The sequence below is a fragment of the Canis lupus genome, chromosome 20, assembly GCF_003254725.2.
Source record: "Canis lupus dingo isolate Sandy chromosome 20, ASM325472v2, whole genome shotgun sequence".
Lineage (NCBI taxonomy): Eukaryota > Metazoa > Chordata > Mammalia > Carnivora > Canidae > Canis > Canis lupus.
Window position 1 is genome coordinate 27,818,161 of NC_064262.1, and position 25,416 is coordinate 27,843,576.

At 39.8% G+C, this 25,416-nt stretch overlaps 1 protein-coding gene and 1 long non-coding RNA gene across 5 annotated transcripts in view; one reads left to right on the plus strand and one right to left on the minus strand.

Moving 5' to 3' along the window:
* The window catches only part of LOC112666013 (uncharacterized), a 127,575-nt gene that overhangs the window by 92,882 nt on the left and 9,277 nt on the right, over positions 1-25,416 (plus strand). For 2 of the 3 annotated variants that reach the window (XR_007404176.1, XR_004807632.2), the window contains 2 exons: positions 3,143-3,225; positions 4,707-5,116. This is a non-coding gene — a long non-coding RNA (uncharacterized LOC112666013). Of the gene's footprint in view, positions 1-3,142; positions 3,226-4,706; positions 5,117-25,416 lie in introns of those variants that run through there. The other variant, XR_007404175.1, reaches the window with a different exon arrangement.
* The window catches only part of SYNPR (synaptoporin), a 290,191-nt gene that overhangs the window by 19,626 nt on the left and 245,149 nt on the right, over positions 1-25,416 (minus strand). For both annotated transcript variants that reach the window (XM_025456452.3, XM_035703529.2), the window contains one exon: positions 25,098-25,296. In XM_025456452.3, coding sequence (XP_025312237.1) covers positions 25,098-25,296 — 199 coding nt within the window. The remainder of the gene's footprint in view (positions 1-25,097; positions 25,297-25,416) is intronic.

Sequence of the window (25,416 nt, forward strand, 5' to 3'; positions counted from 1 at the left end):
TTTTTTTTTTTGCAAGTGAGCAAGTGTTAGCACAGCTAGGTTCATGAAAAGAGCTGCTATTTTTTTAAGCATTCCTTATGCCTTCCTAGAATTGAAGACCCATTATTCTGTCACATATCAACCCATCTGTCAGCTCGCAACAGATGGTTAAAATGAAGAACTTCTAAAATACCAAGAAGGAAATTATCCTGCACCATCCACAGCTTAAATTTACTCTGACTTTGGAAAATTCCTTTGCCACTTAGCCACTCATCATACCAAGTGAAAGTGAGGGAAAATATTACATTTGAATTACAAAGTAGAAGCCATTCCTCAGAAAGATGGCTACTGGATTCATAGGCTTTGGCTTTACTCTGTCTCAGTTTAGGGGTTCGAGTCTCAGTTATGCTGCTTCTCAGATGCATAGATGGTTTCCCCCCCTTTTCAGAGGAGGGCAGGGAGGGGCAGAAGGAGAGGGAGAGAGAATCTTAAGCAGGCTCCATGCCCAATACAGAGCCCAATTCGGGGCTCAATCTCATGACCCTGAGATCATGACCTGAGCCCAAATCATTATTAGTCAGATGCTTAACCAACTTAGCCACCCAGGTCCTCCTTCACAGAATAGCTTTTGATAGTTTATTTGACCTGATAGGCCTTTATTCCCTCAATTGAAATAGTAGAGAATTAACAGCCTGTTCTAGAGAGTTATTGGAGGAATGAAAAAACACAAAAGGCTAATCTATGGGACAGTGTCTTGTACAACAAGGCACCTGACAAATGATAGATATTACTCTTTTCACCGTTGACTCTCCCCTTTTGTTCTTAACTCATTTCCCATAGATTTATTCTAGATTAAAGATTCCTTTTCTCTGGTAGGCAAGATTTGAGCAGAGGCCTATGGACAGAAAGAAAGCAGATATGAAGCAGTGTCGAAGTGTGACAAGTCGCGTGTGTGAGTGTCTGTCTGCAATGTATGCTGTATATACAGTGTAAGTCATTGAAACACTGCATGACTGGTGTGTGTGTGAGGAGGATGGGCAGGGCGACTATGGAAGTGAAATGTCTACATTCTAGGGGAATACATGTTTTTGTAATTCTGAAGGTACCAGGGACTCCTGCCCAAATCCTCCCAAAGAGAATCTTCATATGTTTTCTTGGTTTTCATTTTCAGTCTGGATGAATAAATATTTGTGATTTTTACCCTGTCTAGGCATAAATATTAATTGAATCATAACTTATGTTTCATGCTTTATTTAGCTGATTCCACTTATTTTTGTCAATTCTATCATATTTCCAACATGTAACTGTTAGAATTTAACATTCACAGTTTTTTTACAGTGGGAGTGTTTGGGAGTAGAGTTTCCCTCTCCCCAGTGTTATTCTTTTATAAGCATTGATGTGTGTGATAAGAAATAATGACAGGCCCGAAAGCTTTGAGGTGGGAGATGTGTTCTAGGGCGGGGTTTCTTAACGTCCTGTGCCACGAATCTCCTAGGATTTTGTGCAGATTCTCACTCAGTAGATCTGGAGTAGGTTTGAGAGTCTGCATTTCTTTCTTTTTTTCTTTCTTTCTTTCTTTCTTTCTTTCTTTCTTTCTTTCTTTCTTCTTTTCTTTCTTTCTTTCTTTCTTTTCTTCTTTCTTCTTTCTTTCTTTCTTTCTTTCTTTCTTTCTTTCTTTCTTTCTTTCTTTCTTTCTCTTCTTTTTGATTTATTTATTTATTTTAGGGGGGAGGGACAGAGGGAGAAGGAGGGAGAGAGAACCGCCAGCAGACTCCATGCTGAGTGTGGAGCCTGAAATGGGCTTAATCCCACGACCCTGAGATCATGATCTGAGCCAAAAGCAAGAGTCAGGTGCTTACTTGACTGAGTCACCGACTGAGCCTGAGTCTGCATTTCTAACATACTTCTAAGTGATGCCAGGGCTTCTGGTCCATGAACAAACTGTGAGATACAAGGTCCTAGACTATGAAGAAAATTCCTGCATAAAAACTTCCTAATGTGCTCTGGCTCCACTGCCCTCCACGGCCGTACTCTCAATGAGCTTTCTCATACCGTTTTGCATACATTGCCATTTGGCCTCAGTTTCATGGAGGTGGGTCTCATTTTCCCAGTTCAATTTTTAAAATATATTTTACTTATTCATGAGAGACACACACACAGAGAGAGAGAGAGAGAGGCAGAGACACAGGCAGAGGGAGAATCAGGCTCCATGCAGGGAGCAGGGAGCCCAATGTGGGACTCGATCCCGAGACCCCGGGATTAAGCCCTGGGCGGAAGGCAAGTGCTAAACCACTGAGCCACCCAGGGATCCCTTCCCAGTTCAATTTTAAGGTAGCTCTCTTCTTAACTTTCTCTCTTCTAGTATTTGTTGAGTGATTTCTATATACCAGGCACTGCACTCAGTGTTAACTTCATTTAATTCTTAGTGATAAGGTCAGCACTATTATTACCATCAATTAACAAGTGAGGCTACAGAGGTACAGAGAGGTTAAATAAATTGCCCAAGGTCACCCAGCTAGCAAGTGGTGAAACCAGGACACAAACACAGTTTGACTCCAGAGCCTGGACCTCCAGTCATTAATGCTTCACTAAGACTATGCCTCACTGAAGCAGTGTCAAATATATTTTTATAATTGCTGCAGCACCTATTTCAGTGTTATTTCTAATAGACATAGCAGAGTAAAAATCTCTTCTACAAATAAAGAAGAAACACAACTATGCTGTTTTCTCTTTCCTTTCTTCTTTTCCTTCTCTTTCTCCTCCTTCTTCTTCTTCAACTAGCTGCTTAATGAAACCTGTGGAACTAGTTTCAGGGGATTAGGACTAACATTATCAGATAAAAGTCCAATAATATGCACTTAGTTAAAATGCATATTATTAGAATCTGGTCTGGAGAAGTTAGCCTATTTGGGCACCATTTGACCTGTGGTATATTAAAATGTTGTAATGAGATCTCATTATATGCCATATTACATCATGTTGATGAGAGGAAGAAACTAGTTATTATAAAAGAAAAGGTCCCATATAAGATATTCTTAGTCACCAAGAGGACCTTGATTCCATACAAATTTGCAAAAATTAGCTGAAGATGTAATAACCTCTTATCAGTTTGCAGAGCTGCCCCTGTTTAGTGCGGCTCATAATATTATTCCTTCTTTTTCAGAAATCATTTTCACTATTACAAAAATGAAGCCAAACAGAAAACATTTTTAAAGAGCACAAAGAAAGCTGCACCCCGTTCTGGAAGTAAGTATGCAATATCCCGGTTCCATTTTTTGAGAACCACCCTCATTCTGTTTACGCACTGCAGCAAACAGTATCTAGCCTACTGGAAAACACCTGGGAAATAAACATTTTGCAAGTACTTTATTTTGATGATTTTGAGAGAATGTGAAAGCCAAATTATGGTACCTGTGAAGGTAATTGTGTGTGGCTTAAGTTAAAAAGAAATTTACACTTGCAATCACAATTACCTTTTAAAATGTGTTGGAAATATGAGAGTTGATTCATAACAGGTGGGGATGGGGTCTAAAACCATTCTGTAATGAGAAAATCCCCAAGAATTGAAATAATCTTTGATAAACCTTTCAATCTCCCAGAGTGCGCAGTGTTCTTACTTTTGTCTGTGCGTGAGATTGTGGGCTTGTGTTTAGGAGACACACATGAAAAACACGTGTCTTTCAACATTGGGGTTACTTCCGTTCAGGGAGATGCTCTCACTGCGAGAACTCTGAGGGAGCCGAGATAGAACATTCTGTCCTCCTGATGCTTTTTTTTTAATAAAGATTTTTATTTATTTATTCATAAGACACAGAGAGAGAGAGAGGCAGAGACACAGGCAGAGGGAGAAGCAGGCTCCATACAGGGAGCCTGACATGGGACTCGATCCCGGGTCTCCAGGATCACGCCCTGGGCTGAAGGTGGCGCTAAATCGCTGAGCCACCTTCCCACCTCTCCTGATGCTTTTTGATGGGATGGCAGTAGACAGCCTGCAGGTTGGAAATGTATTTTTCTTTTTCACTACATCTTTCTTATACATGTATGTATGTGTTGTTGGTTTTTTCCTTCTTCTTTTTCTTTCTTTCTTTCTTTCTTTCTTTCTTTCTTTCTTTCTTTCTTTTTTTTTTTTTTTGATAAACACATATATTGAATGATCATATGCTATAAGCACCTACAGTGGACTCTGCTATGTTGCTAGCTTGGAATGGCCATGAGGTCTTTCTGTTGGTTTTGTTTTAGTGACAACTCCCACACCCTCATCTTGCCCAAAAGGTTCAAACGAATGGTTCCCAACCTAGTGTTCCTTTGAAGCAATTTATGAAGAGTCAGTTTTACTAGAGACTGCCTGAGTCTTTTTTCTGGATTAGTACATAGCTTTCTGACCATACTCAGAGCGGTGGTAGAAACAAGCTTCTTGGAGATCGCTTCCCTATCACTTCCCCAACTCTCTGTTTGTCATTCTTTAGAAGGACAGTTGAGCACAGTGGTTAACTGCTACAGTGCTAAAGTCAGTTCTGGATTCTTCAGTGCTCACTCATTATGTGACATTAGCCAAGATCCTTAAACCCTCTCGGCCTTGGTTCCCCCATCTCTAAAATGGGGGATAATACCTATCTTTCAGAACTTTTGTGGGGATTAAATGAGATATAACATATGAAATACTCAATGCATATCTGACGTATGGCAAATACTCAATAAACATTAATTGTTGAAATTATTGCCTCCAGATATACTAGACACAAGGAGACTTACGTGTCAAGAATGACTTTCCAAAGCAGATCACTGATGGCAGAAGTAAAGCCTTTCTGGAAGTGAGACTATATGTGCTGGATGACAATCTTCTTGATGAGAATGAGCACAATCCCACTGGCTTTTTAGGACCAGAGACTGCGGAGTGGTAACTAAATCTAAATAGTTTTGACCGTTTAAAAGGCTGGCATTTGCATTAGGTGTATGGGAGGCAAAGCAGCAGTTGCCCAGCTAACTACCAGCTACCTTTGAAGGCCCTTGTATTACATTGTGTGCCTGGTTTTTGTGGCTATTTCCTTTCTCCTTAATCTGAGATCTACACACTGCCATTTCCCTCCCCACATCCTTACTTAGGATCTGAGTTAATAAAGTATTTTTCTGAGTCATATTTTTAGTTGCTCTGGAGCACTTAATTCTATGAATTTGGGAAAGAAATACAGTCCTTCCCACAGAAACTATTGTGTTTGCTAAATCACCTGAATATCATCAATACATATATATTTTCTGCAAGACAGGTGGGACTTGCTCAAAACTGTGAGTTTTATTCTAAAGAGGTTTTGATGAACTTTGCTCATAAAAAAATAATAAAATAGAAAAGTCTTCTTTTTCTGATATTCACCAAGTTCTTTGTTTCTAAATACAAAATGGATGTGAAGACTAATTTCACTTTAGCCATTAGAGAGCTCCTACCTCAACTGAGTCATCAAATAGCTATTTATAAGCAGGAATAGGAAGACCTTTCAAATGAAAATTCATAATTCATTTTTAATAATTTTTAAATGGAACAGTCCTCCACCCCCATGCCACCCCCTGTCATGCTTGGCATTCAAAAGTAAGGAGAATTACCAGAGCGTTCTTCCTTAAAATGACAGATAACAAGTTTACTGTTTGTTTGTTTATTTTTGTAGCTAGATATGAGGAGCCCATCTCAAAAACAATTTGAAATTACGTATGCACTTAGAGGAGAACTAGGAAAATTCACCAGATCATCTAGGACAATAAAAAACACCAAAAGAAACAAACAAACAAAAAATCAGTTAACATTACTGATCATTCATTTTCCACCATGTCAAGTATCCTTTTAGATACCAGGAATACAGTAGTTGACAAAAGCAGACAAAAATCCTTGCACAATGTACTGTAAGGTGGAGAAACAATGAACAAGGTAAATAACTCATGTACATAGTAGTTTGGGTAGTAGTTAAGCATTATGGAGGAAAAATAATGCAGGAAAGAAGGGTAGGAACTGATATGATGAGGAAGTGGGAGGGCGGCCAGGAAGATCTTATTAAGAAGGTAGGTTTTGAGTAAAGACCTGAGGAAAATAAGGCAACCAGCTGGGTGGATATGTGGGAAGAACCTTCCAGGCAGAGGGAGAAGGGTTCTGAGACTGGAGAGAGCCTGGTGGGATCATCAATTTAGAGAAATGAAGGCTTTAATTAATTTTCTTGAAATGACTCAAATGTGGTTTTATACTTTTTAGGTTAGAGACTCTCTATAGGATGGGATAACAAATGTACAACATTTATTGCTCCAGGGAAATTGGATTTGGAGGAAGGATGTGGGGAGGAGTAGGAGACCATGGTCATGCTTTCGATAAGAGATGACAACAGAGACTGGCTTGGGGAAGTGGCAGTAGATTCAAGCAAGAGATATAAGGAAATAAACTTGATGCCCTTAGTGAGGGCATCAAATAGCTATTTGAGCATTAACTATGTGCCAGGCATGAAAACAAGGGCTTTGCATGCATGTTTTCATTTAAAGTTCACAGAAAACGTAGGAGGTAAGAATTTTCACTCCCATTTCAAGTGAGACCCAGCTTTGCACAGTGGCAGTATCGTAGCCAATGAGGTTTATCCAAGGCACGATTACTGCTAATCTAGTGAGACCCAAGGTAGGTAACATGGCTGATGAATGGCTAAGCTAGAATTGCATCCAGATCTGTCCAGTCCAGGGCCTGGCCTGGCAAACACCACCTTACACTACCCCCAAAGAAAGGAAGGGGGAGGGAGGAGGAGCTTAAGGAGGCTACCAGTATAACATCAGATTTTTGTCTTTAGTAAAGCTGATAGCTGCAGAAGAAAGAATAGGTTTAGGAGGAGACAGAGATGGAGTTCCTTTTCAAACAGGTTAAACTGAGGAGTGTAGGGCATCCATTTGTGGATTGTAGCAAGGAGATGGGGTACAGATCTGAAATTCAAAGATCATGAGAATGTGGAAACAGGGAGCGCAAGGAAAAGATATGACCTTCAAAACTCGCATATTTTAGGATTAAATAAAGAAAAGGCTCTCAAAGAGAACCTCAGAACTTAAGGTAGCAGTGCTGACCATGAGAAGGTCTCCCATCTAAAGGATTTTGAAATCACACACCTTCACTCACACGTGTCCATACACAGCCTCACACACACAAAAGCACACTCCCTCTGCCCTCTTCAGTGTTCTGTTCCTCATTCTGCTTGCCTCCTAATGGAAGAAGCTTCCTACCATATTTGGCCATAGAAACTGAACCTTTGTTTTCACATTAGAACTTCTGCTCCTCAGGGAAAAAAAAATTCTGTTTCTGTGGTTGGAATAAATCCCTTGTTCTTCCTTTCTTCTTATATAACAATTTGTTCTTCCTTCTTGGCAGGGCGAAGCAAATAGCTCTAAAGCCAGGACTCTGAAATTCAGCCTCTCTGGACCTCAGAGTTTAGCACAGTGTGTTGCACATAATGACTTCTCAGTAACTGTTTGTTGAATTCAATTAGTATGATTTCAGTCTCTAAGAGCTAAATGTAAACATGCAGACAGCGTTTAAGCATTGCCTTTACCAGCCACCTGTTGCTCCCTGGTTCACAGTTTACCTTACAACCGAGTGTGAGAATCATACTTGCAGAGCCATCTGTCTCACATATTGCCAACAGGCCTGGCTTTGCCCAGTCTCTGCATCAGTACACCTTTCATTTAGCTCTCACCAGTAAGCCTTTTTGGTGAGATTGCCACCTGACAGTTTAGAGCAGAGATTAAAAACTGGTTCAACCAGTTTGATTACCTAACATGGGAGTGGTTAGGGGTAGAGTGAATGAGTAAATGGAGTGTCAATGGGCCAATGGGTAGAGGGTTTCTGAGGCTCACCTTTGTCCTGGTTGGTGTGTGTTTACCAGTGACCGGAAAAAAAGATTTAGAGAGCAGATTTTTCTGTGCATGGAATACTGTGGTCTGGCCTGGCATACTGTTAAGCAGAATGATGGCACAGTTTTAAGAAAATCAGACAGCTGCTTCTTGAAACTTGGAAAGTCATTTCAACTGAGAATTCCCTTCCTAACTTTGGGTGAGGGAAATGGCCAAGAACTTTCTAAAATTAGCACCAGTTCCCTTATCCTTATACAAATTACCATCTGGTGTTTGTTTCGTGTACTCGAAGAAAGCCAGCTGGAATGGAGAATATCAAATACCAGTAACATTTTATTCTGAAAGGTCCACTTGATATCAAACTCCCATATCAAGTAGTGAAACCTCTAAATCTATATAAGGGTGATGGATGCTGTTGATCTTGTGGCGAGGAGAATTTTCGTAATCTAGTTTAGGAAGACACAGCACATGAGAGTTTCAGTTGGGGATTTCTCTGCTGTGGTTGTATATCAGATGGAACGACAGAATGAAGGATGTTATTTTACCTAACGTTAAAGACAGTCTCTTTATTGTGCTTAATATTAGGTCATGACAAAAGCATGACACTGAATTAAAATGAAATAGATATTTATTTTCACTGTAATTAAATTAAAGATCATAAACAAACTCTGAAATAGAATTTAGTACAAATAAGAAGTTAACTCTCTTCCAAAGCCTAGGCCTGGAGAAGTCACAAACTTACACCTGTTATTTACTTCACTCTTGAGCAAGTTTCTACATAAGATCTTCCTGACCTCTCCCTCTCCCCAACAAAGTATGCTGGCAGCTGGAAGTAATTCCACTTACCAAGAAACCTGAAGTCCAGACTTTTTTCTCATGTTTTCAGGGGTTTAATGATTAAAATTCCTTTGAATAAACTGACAACAGTCTGAATAATATTTCTTCTGTAAAGCGTTTCCCTACAGTCCCAGGGAGGTTAGCCTAGCCCTGCTGTCTGTAGCCACAGCATGACAGAGACCTCACCCAGAGCTCGGAGCCAGGGGAACCATATCTGGGAAAGGTTATTGTATTTATGATCTCTAACTAATTCCTGGGCAGGGAGGACTGCTTGGAGACTGAGCAAGGCAAGGCTAGTGGGTGCAGAGATAGAAGTTGGGACAGTGCTACACCTTTGTGATTAAAAAAAGGGGGGAGCAGCAGGGGAATCATGGGAGAAGGACAATTTAGAAAGCTGGAGAGGCCGGTGGGGGAAGGTTTAAGAAGCAGAGGAAGAAGCTGTTGGCCTCACAGCATTTGGCAGAGGGTGGGCATGATATGGAGTCTAGGAATGAAGAGCAAGCCTCTAACAGAGTTTTACTTACTTATTTCTATTAACATTTTATACTGTAACATGCAATATAAACTTTCCAACTCCCTATGAAATCCTTTATATACCTAATACTTAGCTCATGTGTGGTAGTGGATTCCAGAAAGAACTGGCACCTGCTTCATGGTGGCTGCTCAGTAACATGTGGGCTGTAAGTGTGCCTGTTTTGTATAGGATAGGCCAGTGGCAGGGTTTCACCCGTATGCCTGCCTTAATGACTTGAAAGTGCTCACATTCGTTTCAGAAGTATATCTGTTTGGATGATAAATTAGAAGGTCACAGAAAATAGCTCTTATCTGATTGTATTTTCAGGACAGACACATTTTATCCCTAGACTGCCTGTTTACCTACCTCCATTCCAGAGATCATGGAGTTGAGCTCCCAGAGGGATAGGATACCGTCTTCATGAATTCATTCAACAGCATGTCCTAAGTTTTGTATTATATGTGTTAGGTGCTGGGATGTGATGAGAAATAAGACACGATCTCTGCACTCAAAGATCTTAAGCGGGGAGGCGGAGATGTACCCAAACAATTATATGCCTGAGTAAGAGAGCTTGCAACAGGGTTCCTCCACCTTGGCACTATTGACATTTTTAGGCCAGATAATTCTTCATTGTGCTGGGGCATCCTGTGTGCTCCATCCTAGGTCTCTACCACTACATGCCAGTAACACCCCCTCCAGTAGTGACAACCAGAAATGTGTCCAGACATTGCCAGATTTCACCCCTGCCCTGGCTCCCATCCCAGCGTTGAGAAGCTTTCATTAAGTCTAGACCCAAGGCATCAAGGGAGGAGCACCTAACCCAGACTTGGACAGAATCATATTAATTCTTCATCCTTACCATCAAGTTGATGCTCAATAAGTACTTGATTAGTGAATAAAATACATAGTATTATGCTATTCTTCAGGATCATTGGAACAAAGTCTATAGTAAACTAGAGGGAAATTTAAGTATGAGGTCTTAGGCTGAATTTGACAAATGAATTTTACTCTGAATCACTGGCCCCAACATTGTTCCCAGAAATACCATATGTAGCCACAAAGGAATCTGCTTCCTAAATATCACAGCACAGATTTTTCTAGCAGTTATTTTCCTGTTAATAAACACTGATTGTCTAGCACTTTGGCAAATATCAGGTGCCTTAAATGCTAAATAGTCATTATAAAGCCACATAAATATTTTAGATTCATCATCCACAGCAGGGAAAGCAGAGCCCAGATTCTAGGAGGGAAAAGAAAAAAAAAGCCCTGACATTCAACTAATGGCTTCACCAACTGATGTACCCACCCGGGAGCCTGAAACCTGGTCCGTCTCAGAAGTAAATGTTCTTTGCAAAACATAGTTAAATCTATCTCAACTTCAGAGGAGGCATCCTGTCCCCAAGTCAGCTATTGTTTTGATGTAAATGAGGACAAAAAGAAACTCACAGCACAACCCACATATGCCTTTCACACAGCCTCTGCCCTGAACCAGACTGACATGGAATAATGGGAAGGCGGATGGCAAGATAAACCTGATTCACACGTCAGCCTTTCTTAGTAGACCCAGATGAACTGGGTGATGATGGAGCTTTCTAGAACAGGCTGTGTGACTTCAGGCAAGTGACAACTTCTCTGGGCTTCCATCGGTAAGATGGAGGACAGAGGAGTCATGATTTCAAAGTTGCTCACAGCATTCATGGTTACATCTGCAGTTTTACATTTTTAAAAATTCATAGAACTGAAGAGTTCACAGCATTATTATTTTTGGGGTAGAGGAAATGGCATAAAAAAAATCAGTCCCTGGACTAAGCTTAGCCTACACCCAGTGAAATAAAGAAAGAGATAATGGTTAAGAAGAGATCAAAAAGGGTGTTGCCTCTTGACGGGATGAGCACTGGGTGTTATTCTGTATGTTGGCAAATTGAACACCAATAAAAAATAAATTTATTATTAAAAAATAATAAAATAAAATAAGTAGGACATACTGTAAAAAAAAAATCAGTCCCTCAACAGTTCTGATGCTGTACCTTTTTTTTTTTTTTTTTAAGATTTTGTTTATTTGAAAGAGAGATAGTAAGATGGAGCATGAGTGGGGGACGGGGTGGGGAAAATGAGAAGCAGTGAGAGGGAGAAGCAGGTTCCCTACTGAGCAAGGAGCCTCACACAGGACCCAACCCCAGGGTCCTGGGATCATGACCTGAGCAGAAGGCAGAAGCTTAACCAACTGAGCCACCCACATGCCCCTCTGACGCTCTACCTTATTAGGCTCCCTAAAGTGTGATGACATCCCAGAGTACCATTCTGAGTTTGGCAGCTACATAGAACGAATGGGCCAGTCTGAGCTAATTCCCAGCTGGCTCCTCTCTGGGATGGTTTTGTGATGACCATTATGGTGTCCTAATGACTGGAACATGATCCAGCTGGTAGCCCTGGGCTTTAAGTTACTTAATCTTCTGGGAACTCTCTCTTATTTTCTCAAAATAAGTATTCCCAGCAACTGCACATAGAACCACTAATGTTATTTAGAATTTGCAATTAATAGTGAGATTTTTTTTTCTCCTTGATGGATCCGTTGTCCCCCTAACTGCCAAACCGTAATTTCTCTACTGATTCCCCAAAGATTCATTTTATTCGGAGTACTCTTAAAGCAGACACAAAACTCAGCAGAAGAGCTGCTTCTTTGTTTTAATGTTGCTGCTAAGCTTGAAAAAAAAAAAAATCTCTCCTCCCTCCTTTAATTCCTTCAGGAAATGCTTCATTCTGAATACTTATTAAAAATGGGGAAGCAGTCCTAGGAGGCTTCTGGAGGTCTAAGTTCATAAAGTGAATATGCATAAAGGCAGCAGAATATCAAGTTTTTATAATTACACCTTTTCACGCATACAATTCCTAGAGTGAAATCGGCTTTGATTTGGGTTGATTTAATATAATATAGTCTTTCTAATTTAAATCTATCCCTTCACTTCTACTTAACTGTTGTTCAATTTTAGATGTGAAAAGTGGGTTCCTATTCCCCACTTTCACACACCAATAGGGATTCTGTATTTCTAAACAAGAGTGATGAGATAGCATTTAATTTCTGACCTCTTTCCCTAATTCAAGAGCTTTGGGGAAAGAAGGTATTTCTGTTTTGGAGAGATAAACTGTAGAATGAGAGGACAAAAGAGGATGGAGAGATGTAGGCTTAGGTGACTGTGCCTAGCATAATGCCTTCTCAAAGTCAGCAAGCATGGGTCTTTGTTGCAAGAACAATGCCTAAGATAGGAGAAGAGACTGAATAATCTTGTAGCAAAAGACATAGTTAAGAGCATGTACCAAAAAACCCGTAAAAAACAACCCATAGTTAGAAGTGGAATTTTGATGAAAATAAAGGCCTGTTAGAGCAATCTGTTTCAATAGGTAGAAGGAATCAATGAGGGATTTTGAGTTGAACTACAGCTGAAAGTGCCACTTGCACTGCTATCCCAGGACCTTCAGTTGTATGAGGAACTCTCAGATAGATAGATGTATGATTGGCCTAAACTGAAAGTCAAGTACGTGTGGCGATTGGAGTTCTAGTTAAAAAGCCATGCACACACCAACTGGAGCTTTTGGGAGTCCTTCCCATATTTCTCTTGGCACAGACATTTGCTTTGTGGAGCTAGTGTTGACCACAGTTCCTGACACATAGGAGGAACCCAACTAATGTGTGCTGAATTATAACAGACCCTATTCTTGATGACCAACTTAGAAGGTCATTAATTTCACTTTTAACTCTGACTTTAGGAAACTATGGCTGTGTTAGAAATAGTCTTTGCCCTTCAGATATTTAATATTCAGTGGGGAAATCAGGTAAGACCATGTCTACCTAAAGTACAGGTAGTAATGGTTTTCATACAAAAATTTTTAAAAAATATTTTATTTATTTATTCATGAGAGACAGAGAGAGAGAGAGAGAGAGAAAGAGAGAGAGAGGCAGAGACACAGGCAGAAGGAGAAGCAGGCTCCACACGGGGAGCCCGATGTGAGACTCAATCCCGGGTCTCCAGGATCAGCCTGGGCGGAAGGCGGCGCTAAACTGCTGAGCCACCCGGGGTTCCCCCCAATTTTTTTTCACACAGAGCTACGGAGGTTTGAGGAGGAATAATTCATATATCTGAAGGAATATGGAAAGTGTGGGAGGTGAAGGTAGATATGAAATATAAAGGAATATTTCATGGAACAGACAGTATTGGAAATGGGTCTTTGGTGATGAGTCTAACTTCGATAGGCTGAGATGGGGGAGGTGAGGATAACATTCCTAGTGGCAGGTAGAGATGCAGTAGCTATGCAGAAATAGTTATATACACAGCAAGTTTAGGGAATTGGTAAGGACTCCACTTTAGCTAAAACAAGGGATTGTAGGAGATGGAAGGAGATGGCTCTGAAGAATAGGGGAAGGGTCATAGTTTTGGACAGCTGCCTTGAATGCTGGAGTGGGGAGTGCATCTTTATTTTCATAAGCCAGAGACCTTTGAAGTGATGGCTAGAAGAATGGAAGACAGAAGGGAGGAGACCCCTTTGTTAAGAGTCTCCACACAGGAGCCTGAGTGGCTCAGTAGGTTGAGCATTGGACTCTTGATTTTCAGCTCAGTCACAATCTCATGGGTCATGGGATTGAGCCCCACATTGGGCTCTGTGCTCAGCAGGGAGTCTGCTTGAAGATTCTCTCCCTCTGCCCCTCCCCCCACTTGTGCACCCCCATGCTTTCTCTCTCTCTCTAATAAATAAATAAATCTTTTTTAAAAAAGTCTTAATACATATAACCTAATATGAATACATTCTCTCCTTCCCACAGCCCCATACCTAGCCCATTCCTCATAACTGTGCCAATCTTTAAGGCATGAGGGTTTGTTTATAGAATGGGCTCCTGCACAGGTGGTTTATAGAATGGGCTCCTGCACAGGTGGGGCTTCTACACAGGGATAGTAATCCCACGTAGTTTGGTCTTGGTTTTTTTCAATCCTAAGTCAACAATTTACAGAGCATGTGGGAAAAACCAAGACAAGGCAAGTTGTGGGAAATAGTTTAAATGGGGGTTTGAAAAAAGCCACCAGATTTATGCAGAGGCTTCAGGAGGTGATGGCAGCAGACAGTACTGGACAAAGACTCTTCCCAATCTTGCTGCTCCCCAACCAGCTGCTGGCTTGTCACCAAGAGAACTTCAGCCATTGGAGAAACCCCAGGATGAAACTTATAAGCCATTCCGTTATTTTAAAAACCTATCACATGGAATTTCTGTATTCTTGTTTACTTCTGTTTGTGGCCTGAGGAACAATTAATGATCTTGAACTTCACTTACTGAGCCCCAGTGAGAAAGGATACTGCCAAAGGACGAGTATAGAGAGCACAGTGATGGGACTAAGCTCACACTGCCATGCAGATTAATGCCCGTCTTGGGGATTTCTCCTTGGTAATTAAAGCCTGCACTTCTGCCTACTTAAATATGGCTTGAATTGAATTTTGATGTCCCCTTAGTATCTCAAGTTTCAAAGCATATGTGCTAGTGGCAGCATCCTTAGGACAAGTTGTGTTATTGTTTTCCTCTCTGGAAAGAAAAATTCTCTGCTGATCCTTTTGGGAGATCTTTTCTCCAACAGTAATAATATTGCAAGATCTAGGGTAGAGTCAAAAGTTGGAAGCCAAATTTTCACTCAGAAAAGAAGAAATTTGCTAAGGATATGCTTTATACAGATTTAAAGAAATTTCTACTTTAAAAGTTAGAAAGAAAATTTTAGGGCTTTTATCTTGAAGAAATGATTTAAAATATGTGTTAAGATTGCAGTGCATGGCTAATTATCATAGCATTGCTCGCGAGAGAGAAAATTCAAAGTCTGATAACAAGAGATAGGATAAATAATTCACTAGTTACCCCTATATAATGAAATATTATGTAGCCATACAAATAGAAACAACTAGAGTTCTTTATAATAATGCATATAAAAGTACTACCAGAGTTATTCCACTTTATTCTTTCCTGGTCCTATGAATAAATATCATTAGGCATCTACCATATGCTTAGCTATTTGTAATTTAAACCTTATAATTACTTTCAATGTATCAGTTCTTATAGCTTTTTTTTAAAGAAAAGTTACACATTATATATAGGTCAAAGTCACTTCATTTGAGAAGTATCAGAAACCCAAATCAAACCAGCAAGTACAAAGAGAAATTCACAAATTTCAGTTTGTGAAATTTTTGTGAAACTCTTTGACTAGCAAGTCAAAAATGTCCACTATATTATTCCCCACACTTACCTACATCCTTCTTGCTTAAGCCATTTACCCAGTCAAAACATCTTCCCTTCCTTCCAGCTAGTTTCTGTTCTTTGCCAAGTCTCATGGATTTCATAAACCTTCTCTGACCACCCAAGTGAATAGCATGTGCTCTTTCTTGTTGATTCCTATGTGACGTCTCTATTACTGGTAATAATAAAGCATATTTATTTTTATAAGTGCTTTTATCCTGATGTGTCTTTGTCTTGTCCTATGGTGAGGACTTGTGTATTTCATGCTACTGCAGTCCTTGTATGCCTTGCACAGAGTGGGTGCTTAAGAAGCTGATAGATATTCTTGGATTTTCATTTTCCTATATCCAAGTAAAACTGGGGTGGCAGTAAGCACCGTGGTAAAATGCCAGACATTTTAGTCTGCTTTTCTCTAGCCTCCACTGCCATTTTCCTAAGTTATTTTTCCACTGTAATAATTTCATTGTTTTTGGTCTTGTAATTCCTAGGTTGTAAATATCAACATATTTTTCTGCCTATAGGTATGCCTAGTCAATTTAGCCACAAATAAAACTCATTAAAATTAAGGCTTAGTTGTTTATTTCTTTTTTTAAAAAAAGATTTTATTTATTTATTTATTTATTTATTTATTTATTTATTTATTTAATTAATTTAGAGATTGTGAGCAGAGGGAAGGGCAGAGGAAGAGAGGGAATCTCAAGCAGACTCTCAGTTGAGTGTGGAGCCAGACATGGTGCTGGATCTCATGACCCTGAGATCATGTCCTGCGCTGAAATCAAGAGTCAGACCCTTAAGTGACTGGGCCGCCCAGGTGCCCCTTAGTTGTTTTTTTCTTGAGACAGCATATGAATTGATTAAATGTTTCTTAGACATTTCAGAACCTCATGGAGGCACATTCAAAGTTACAGGTTTCAGGGCAGCCTGGGTGGCTTAGCAGTTTAGAGCCTGCCTTCAGCCCAGAGCACGATCCTGGAGTCCAGGGATGGAGTCCCACACTGGGGTCCCTGCATGGAGCCTGTTTCTTCCTCTGCCTGTGTCTCTGCCTCTCTCTCTCTCTCTCTCTCTGTCTCCCATAAATAAATAAATAAAACTAAAAAAACGTTACAGGTCTCAGATAGGTAGGAGTTAAGTGAATGTGAAATTATATCTTGGCCAAAGTCTCAGGTATTTTCTATAATCATATCCTTCATAGGGGATCCAAGGCAGTTTTTAGCCAGAGTCACTTCCTTTGTGTTCCCAGGGCAAATTTTGAAGCATTTCCTTGTTTGGTTCTGTGGCTTTGATTAGGGTCCTACTAATAAGCAATGGAAATGAAGATGTCCAGCTGGGAGAAAGAGTTAAGAGGGATGCAAAAAAATCCATGCTCTGGACTTTGTGCCAATTATTTGAAAGCTTAATGAACCGTGGGTATTGGTGCAAGGCATTCTTAAACTGTTGGGAGCCCCAGTGAATCCAAAGCTGTGTATGTTTGTAAGTGTCTGCTTGTTCTGGAATCAAAGAAATAAACTTAGCAAATAGTAAGGATATTTTTGGCATTGTGGGGGTGGAATGGGGAGGGGAAGATTTCATCACTTTCAAAAAAATGATAGGAGGAGGGTGAAAGTCTGAACTTTATTTCTCAGTTGGATGCCCCCAAACAATCAAATTTCCTCAAGTTTCTTCCTGTTACACAAGTGTGCTCTTCACACTTTCCTGCTATTTTCAGACTTGCCAGCTGATAAGGGATTCAAGCTCCAGTTCTCTGGAGCCTGGTTAGTTTAATGGGGTTGTGTTCTTTCCCCTCTTTGCCCTAAAGTATGAGATCTTAGTGCCAAGTTGGAGGGTGGAAGAACCAAGAGAGGGGAACTGAGTGACAGAAAGGCCAGACAGTGTGAAACCCCATCTTAGGGTTGATTGCATTTTCTGTAATGATAGCAGCTTATGCTGAATTTGGAGGCTCAGGAATAAAACACAATATGAAAGGGGGGTTGATGTTAACAGTGCAATAGGAAGCCTTCCAAAGCATTTGTCAAGATAAGAAAATCAGTGGAGTTTGCACTTATCCACTTGTTTTCAGCCCATTGAGATGTAATAAACACCAGCTACATAGAAAGCACAATATGGACAGTTGGGTAGATAATAATATAAGGCTGATGAAAATAATGGCTCACATTAATGAGCACCTGCTGTTGTTTTAAGTGCCTTATGTGTCATAACTCATTTACTCTGACCAATGACTTAATAGGTTAGGAACCACTGTTATCTCTATGTCATAGGGGAAGAAACAGAAACACAGAGAGGTTCTGTTAATTTGTCCAAAGTCACACAGATGTACTGACTGGTGGTATTAAGATTTGGGCCCAGGCAGTCTGGGTACAGAACCTCACTTCTTAGCCACTGGCTTCTACTGTTTCCCCTTGACAGATCAAGGGTAATAGATCAGAAGGCAAAGCTACAAAGGTAGGACATTTACACTGTGTGCATGTGTGTGCGTCTCTGCGTGTGTCCACGTGTGTTCATGTGTCCATGTGTACGTCTGCATGCATGTATATCTGTGTGTGTGTAGTGGTGGTAGCTACAAGAGGAAACACAAGAAGACAGAGGGCATGGGGGTAGCCAACATCCAGTAGTAAGGTCCATAGACCAAGAGAAATGAACACAGTGAGAAGTAAATTCAGCTAAAAATGAAGAGACTTCTAAGCTGGGGTCAGATAGACCTGAATTATCTCTGGGGCAAGTAACCTGGGGCAAGCCCTTAAACTTCCTCAGCCTCAGTTTCGGCATCTCAAGAATGGAAGTTAAAATACTAAACTCGAAAGGTTAGCTTAAGGGTTTAAAGAAAATATGTAAAGTGCTTGTGTAGGTCTTGGCAGTTGGTAGGTACTCAACAGCTGCTGATGGTTGCTATAATTGGGGTTTCTCAACCTCAGCACTGTTGACATTTTGAGCCCGATAATTCTTTGTTGTGGTGTGTTGTCCTGTGCACTGCGGAATGTTTAGCAGCGTCCCTGGCCTCTGTCCACTGTATTTCCCCCAGTAGTGACCATCAGAAATGTCTACTGATATTGCCAAATGCTCACACCTTCACCCCACTGGTTGAGAATCACTATTCCATTCGAGAAAGGAAGCATGGTTTCTCTTGGGTGTGCTGGGCCACGGAGTAGACACATTTCACATTTCAGGTGTTTTAAATGGAAGAAAGGAACACACAGGAAAGACACATTTGGGGCTTTGCCACATTTCCACCGAGGTCCTAATTTTTCTAACTGAATTACAAGTTCCCTGGAATGAAAGAAACTCTGACAAAAAAGGCCGGGGTTCAGATAGACATGCTAAATGAGCCTTCTGAACATACTGGGTCCAACACAGGATGGGAAGAGCTCTGGGCTCTAGAAGAATCATGCTAATTCTATCAGTAGCTCACTGTCTTTATGAAGGCTATTGGACTACAGCTCCGGTCTTTGTTTAACTAGTTAATTGGAACACAGCACCAAATACAGTGGGAATCAACCTTCATTTAAATTAAGAATTTGCTTATCATAAGAAGCCAGAAACGAGCTGGAAAATCTGATAAAATGTGTAGATGGTGTGCTGAGAACATTTTAAATGGGTTAATTTATTTCCCTGCATCTGTGGTATAATTCTGGAAAGATTTCCTTGTTGATGCAAAATGTGTCGTAGTTTGGATGAAAGTTCATTTAAGGTTGGTTCATATCCTTTTGTAATGTCATCACTTCTTGTCTCAAAGAGTAGGGAAGCAGAAATACACACACACACACACACACACACACACACACACACTCCACATCATAGGCCAGAGTGTCAGATTCTGACTGGTGTGCTTATACGAACAAGATACACATTTTGTGGGCTTCAAATAATATTATATTTTTTAGCATAAATACATTGTTCCTGGGGCAGAACTTCAAACACAATCTCCATTCATCCTCTCACCAACCACCAACCACCAGATACTCTGGAGTTGTCTTTAATACTAGGTGGCCTGTCCACCTCCTTTACATTATCAAAGCCCATCTATGTACCTCTAGTGAGTCATTTCTAGGAAAGTTGTAATTATTAAATAGTTTTCCTCAACCCCAGACTGGATGCTCTAAATTCACCCCTATGTACATGGTGCTTGGCCTGTTGAAGACACTTATTATCTAGGAAAAGGAAGCACACAGGCATGAAGTGGAAAACTACATAAGAGGAGAGAAGACGAGGAGGGGAAGGGTTGGGGGGCTGGAGAGAAGGGGAGCAAGAGAGGTTTCTCAGAAATTCCCCAATAGCTTGAGGTTGCAGTTCTGATTTCCATCTCTGACTACAGCTAAGAAAGATGTAGTTGGGAGGAACCAGCATGTGAATCTCAGAGCATCCAGCTCTCTTCCTGCCTCCTATTGTCCTCTTTTGGCGATGCTGTGGCTGGCACTTAAAAATGGGAGCCTTATTTTGTTTTGGGGATTAAAATCCACCTTCCAGTAATCTAATGGGGTGGAGCCACAGGAACAGAAAGGTTAAGTAAGGGGCTCAACCTGGCAATTGTGGTCTTAGAAGCAGCGCTGAGAGGGAGGGCTGCTGCTGATGAAAATGCCTACAATTTTTCTTTATGTGGCTAAGGTCCTACCCAGTAAAGGGCAGGAGAAAGATTAAAATTAACGGCAATAATAGTGTGGCAGGTAAATACCATAATTTATCATTTACTGTGTGCCTTTCCTTGTGCAAAGCGCCCCATAGGCACTAGCTCCCCTTTCCTTTCAGCAGCCCTGTGACGTGTGTATCATTACGAGCTTTGTGCTGCAGATGAAGTAACAGGTTCAACTGTTAAATGATAGGTCATACAGGGGGATTAAAATCCAGGACTCTAGAGCTTAGCCATTACCCTCAAGATCATTGGACTAAGAGTCTAAATCCTTCTGCCATTAACTTCTCTGACAACAGGTAAGTTTTCTAATCTCCCAGGGACACATTTTCCAACACCTGGTGCTCAGTAGAGGTAGTAAATTGAATCTGTAGAATGGAGCTGATTCTAATTGCTTTACTTCTCTCTCAGGGTTGTTCTGAGGCTAGATGGGACAGTATGAACATAAAACAAACGTGAGCCACGACACCACTGTGTGCCTCCAAAGGGCAAACACTGCTAGTCCCATAAACTGCCTTTGGTCAACCTTTATGCAAAAATCAGAGGTTGAATAATGCAGCTCTTTCATTTTCCACAAAATCTTAAGGTAGATATCGATTCTCTTAACCTCCTAGAGTAGTTAGTTTAAACCAAACCTCTTGTACCAAGGATTCACCAAAATATGGGATGGTGTGTACTATATACTCATTCTTAGAGCACTCTGTCTGCCCCGTGAGATATTTTTTTAAACCAACTTTACATTAATATGAAAAAACTCTAAAGCTTCACAATGTCACTATTTGACATGAGATCTGAAAATGGCTCAGAATATTCCGACACAGAAATCTAGGCAGGAGATGGGCTTTAAAAGTGTACTCTAAGGAGCATGACAAAATGATCTAACCAGATATGACATTTCAATTCACAATCATGCCACAATTCAGGTGGCCATTTCTGCTTTCTGAGAACTGTTATTTATTCATCTGTACAAGAAGGCACACTACTGTATATCACTATAGTGATGTGCAGTAGCTGGCTGATTCTTCTGGTCTGATTTTCTTGGTCCTGTGTCCTTGAGCATCATCAACAATTATGTTACTTCTAAAGACATTCATATTTTCATTTTTACTTAAAAGCGTACTGTCTTGTCAAGCATATTCAGTAGAAAAAGATATTTTTAAAAAATTGCTATTGATAAGCATGGCCCCAGTCTGTCTGAAATTGCTCACGACTGCTTGCAAACCTATAGGAATCAGTCCTGGTAATCTCTGATTTACAGTACCCATTGATCCTGGGCATTTTTAAAGCTTGTTTTCTCTCAATGACGTCTTCCATTTGCAACAAAGATAAACAACAGCACAGCAGAACCCTGAGTTATTCTAGCATCATAGATTTATGGCAGTAATTCCAGGACTCCAAATAGATTTTGAAGGCAAATAAAAAATGTCGATGGCACCAAATAAGCAGAAAAGTCTAGGAGTTACAAGGTTTGGTTTCTCTATAATCAGAATAAGACAATATGGGAGCTGTCCAGGTGCATAAACCAACTGGCGTTACCTAACCTCAACCTTCTAACTTTGTAGCACATTGTCAATTAGGAATTTGGATCCTATTGCATGGTGGTTATGAAATTGAGCCCTGGAGTTGGAGACCTGGGTTCAAACTCTCTACCCTCTATCAGTGATGTTACCTGAGAGAGTCGGGTAACCTCTCTGAGTCTCCCTTTCTTCATCTTTACATGTGAATAATAACATAAGTTAGGGTTGTTGTGATGACTAGCTTTATGCATAGTAGATAATCCATACCAATAGATATTATTGTTGTTCTTACTACCAACGTATTACCAACCTCATCACTTTGCTACACATTAATCTTACTTATGTATAATGTGTAATGTCATGTCCTAGAGGATTATAGAATGAGATGGGAAATTGTTAATTTTTAGATGTGAAGTAGCTTAAAAGGATATCTAACTTCTTTAAACTACTTGAATTATTCATATCTGCATAATATGCTAACGTCGTCGTTACATACTAAAACATCGATGTGGAAAATTACAGAATGAAGGAAAAATGTGCATTTTGTTAAAAACAAAGCAACACCAAAAGAGAAGAGATGGTAACAAGAACTGAGATGACCAAGTAATAATCAGTAGCCATCTTTCTGAATAAACAGGACTGACTTAATTAAAATGAGTACCATTATTGTTAAGACAGCATTTGAAAGTCTTTTTAGGTGTGAACCATCCTCTTGAGGTCTTGCTCACAGTGCGGGTTTTCTGTAACCTGCTACCTAACAATTAAGGGTGGGTATAATAGCCCACTTTTTGTCCCCCAATTATGCCCTTTGCCATGGTGGGGTTAGAATTGATATGGTTTGTCATTTGCAGTGTAATGGCATCCGACTGATCCTCCACATTCATTCAGCCTCTGTGACTCTTAGGACTCAGGCTCATTTTTAAATTAACTTTTATCTGCCAAGTAATGAGCACATCAGTTTTTTAATATCACGGAAGTTTCATCTAGGAGCCTTTTCTTTTTTTATTACGAGAATCACTTCCCTTGCCCCTCCCCTTCTTCCACGATGTAATAAAACAGAACCTACCCAGTGTAGTACACAACTCAGGATTTCATTATATCCTGCTTGATGGGAGAGACTATTTACACAGAGATGAAGTGGCATGCCTTCACTAGATTATTTCATATGAGGCAAATGTGGTTTTATATAACAAAATAGGTCTTTTTACATTTTGTGAGCAAACTAGCTGAGTCAAAATCTTCTCACAGGAAGTCTGGATATTTCCTCAGATTTTAGAATTGTGTAACAGTGTCTACACATACTCAGGAATAGGTGAATGCATATTGGTTCTGTGGTACATATATAGCAATTTCTTTTGTGTATCTATCTGCTTATTGTGGGAGGGATAAGCCCAAGGTAGGCTTTCTCTTAAAAGTATTTTAAAACCATTAGGACTATTAGCTCCAATTTGGGAGGGAAAAAGACATTTGTTCAAAGATTCAAGTTCATTACTCCTTTTTTTCCAAGATAACATATTAAAGTACCACAAATTTGAATTTTGGGAGGTACTTTCACACTTAATCACAAGGCTCTGCAAACAGGGATTTCTTCTAATTACCATTCAAAATGTTTTTATTTTAAAGTTCAAGTCTCCATAATATATTGATTAGATTAGATGTCTGTAAAATTTATTTTACTCCCTTAAAGAATTTTGAAAAATTATATTCATACTTGTGTAGATGACATCTAATTTTGTTTTTATTAAAAAATCTAAATAGTTCAAAGAACATCATTTCTGGCCTACTTATTGGTATTTTAAAACACACCCGCTGTATCCATTTTTAGATGAATCCAATGGAGTTATTATTTGATTCTATCTTCCATTAAGAAATTAATGAAAAAGTTCCTCTTGAGCAATTGGAAATTTTACATGTTCCTTTTGTTCTCTATGAATTTGTACTTCCATTGTACTTCCCTCAAAGAATTATAGCATAAGAAAATACTTTTTATACTGGAAAGCATTTTATTGGTCACCCTACTATATTTCTTTGCCACACAAATATGTACAAAAGTTTAAATAATTTTTTGCCCATGACCCTACTGCTTTAAGTATCAAAAATTTATTTGGGGTTGAGTGATATTATTAATAAATATTATTAGTGCACAATTGTCCCAAACAACATAAATGTGTTATACATTTTAATAATCATTAAATTTAAAAAGTAAAAATTCTATTAGAAATGTCTGGGGCTTATTTTTTCTAAAATTAGTTTGCATATTTTTGGGGGAACAAATATTATTTATTTCTAGAATGGGTCATGATTCAGCATAAATTCTCTTCCCATTTTTCATCTTATAGATGTGTTGAGAAAGCTTACTCGCATAAATGAGTAGATGAGAATGGAGTTTTGTTATAGCAATGTCATTAATTTCTTCAAATTCCTTCTGAGTTATATGTCCTGATCATATAGTGATCTGTTATCAAAAATTATTTTTGATGGTCTATCAGCTGATGAGTAGATTAGAACTTCCAATTTTATTGAAATAAAAAAATTGGGAACCTCCTTATATGCAAAAGAGTACATTACCCCCGCATTAGAATCAGTCATTTTTGTCAACACCAGCACCAATATTTCATTAACACCAGAAAGGTTTGCCTCCTAGCAATGTACTATGTGGTGATATTTGGGATGAAAGAGAAGGAAGATTTTCTTTTACAAAATAGGAGTAGGTAGTTAAGAAAGACAACAAGGTATTTTTACATGCAGAACATTCTCAGATAAATTTTTGTTAAATCTACACATGAAGGTTGAGAAATTTAAGTTTATTTCCTAAACAATTATCCACACTCCGTGCCCCTCTGAGAGTTGTTGTGCCCCCTGTCAGTGTGTGTGTATGTATGTGTGTGTGTGTGTGTGTGTGTGTGTATGTGTCTGCATCTGGATATTCTGGGCTATACTGGTTTCACCCATGTGAGTCCTTGGATCCACGTACAAGAAAGAAGAAAGTAGGAGGAGGGTCAGTGGTGGAAAGAGAGAGAGATTGAGAAAGATTGGTGGGGTTTGGGGGGAGTGCAGAGATGGAAAAATCTATGCCCAGTCTGTCATATACTAATAGAACAATGCATTTCAAATAAGTGCAAGTCACACTGTCTAAATAACCAGTGAGAAAAATGGTTGACTGGCTCCATAATGCTGGAATTATAAATAAATCTGCAGTAAGCTTCACTTTTCCCTTGATCTCATGAGATTTCCAACCATTTATTTCAGAGGGGCTGCTAGCAATCTTGTGATACTTTTCCAATTCAGAGACACAAAAGAATGGCAGACATCATGGTTCTGTTTCAGATCCAAGAGATGTGGATGAAAAAAAAAAATGTGATTTAAAAAAAATACCTGCCCCAAGGGCTTGCCTAACTCCAAAGCGCTTCAAGCTGTGGTAAAGAAATCAGAAGGGATGGAAAGACTTATTTCAAGAAGTAAGCCACTTAAAAAAAAAAAAAAAAGAAGAAGAAGTAAGCCACTTACAATGAGTGGGCCCCGGTTGTTTTCCCGATACTTGTTCTGGAAGAAAATGTAAACGACGGTGGCGGCCAGGGAGTAGAGGAAGGCGAAGACAGCGACCGTGACGAAGAACTCAGCAGAAGATGAGGAGTCACCAGTCAGTGCCAGCTTCTGCCGCTCCTTCCCCTCGCACGTGGGCACCTCAAAGGTCACCTGCTGCAACCTGAAGTGTCAGAGTGAAGGAGACTTTACAATGCAGATGAGACCAAGTGGAGTGGGGTGGGGGTGTGTGTGGACATGTTTTAAAGCAAAGCAGGGGTAATCAGGGAGTTGGAAGGCATGC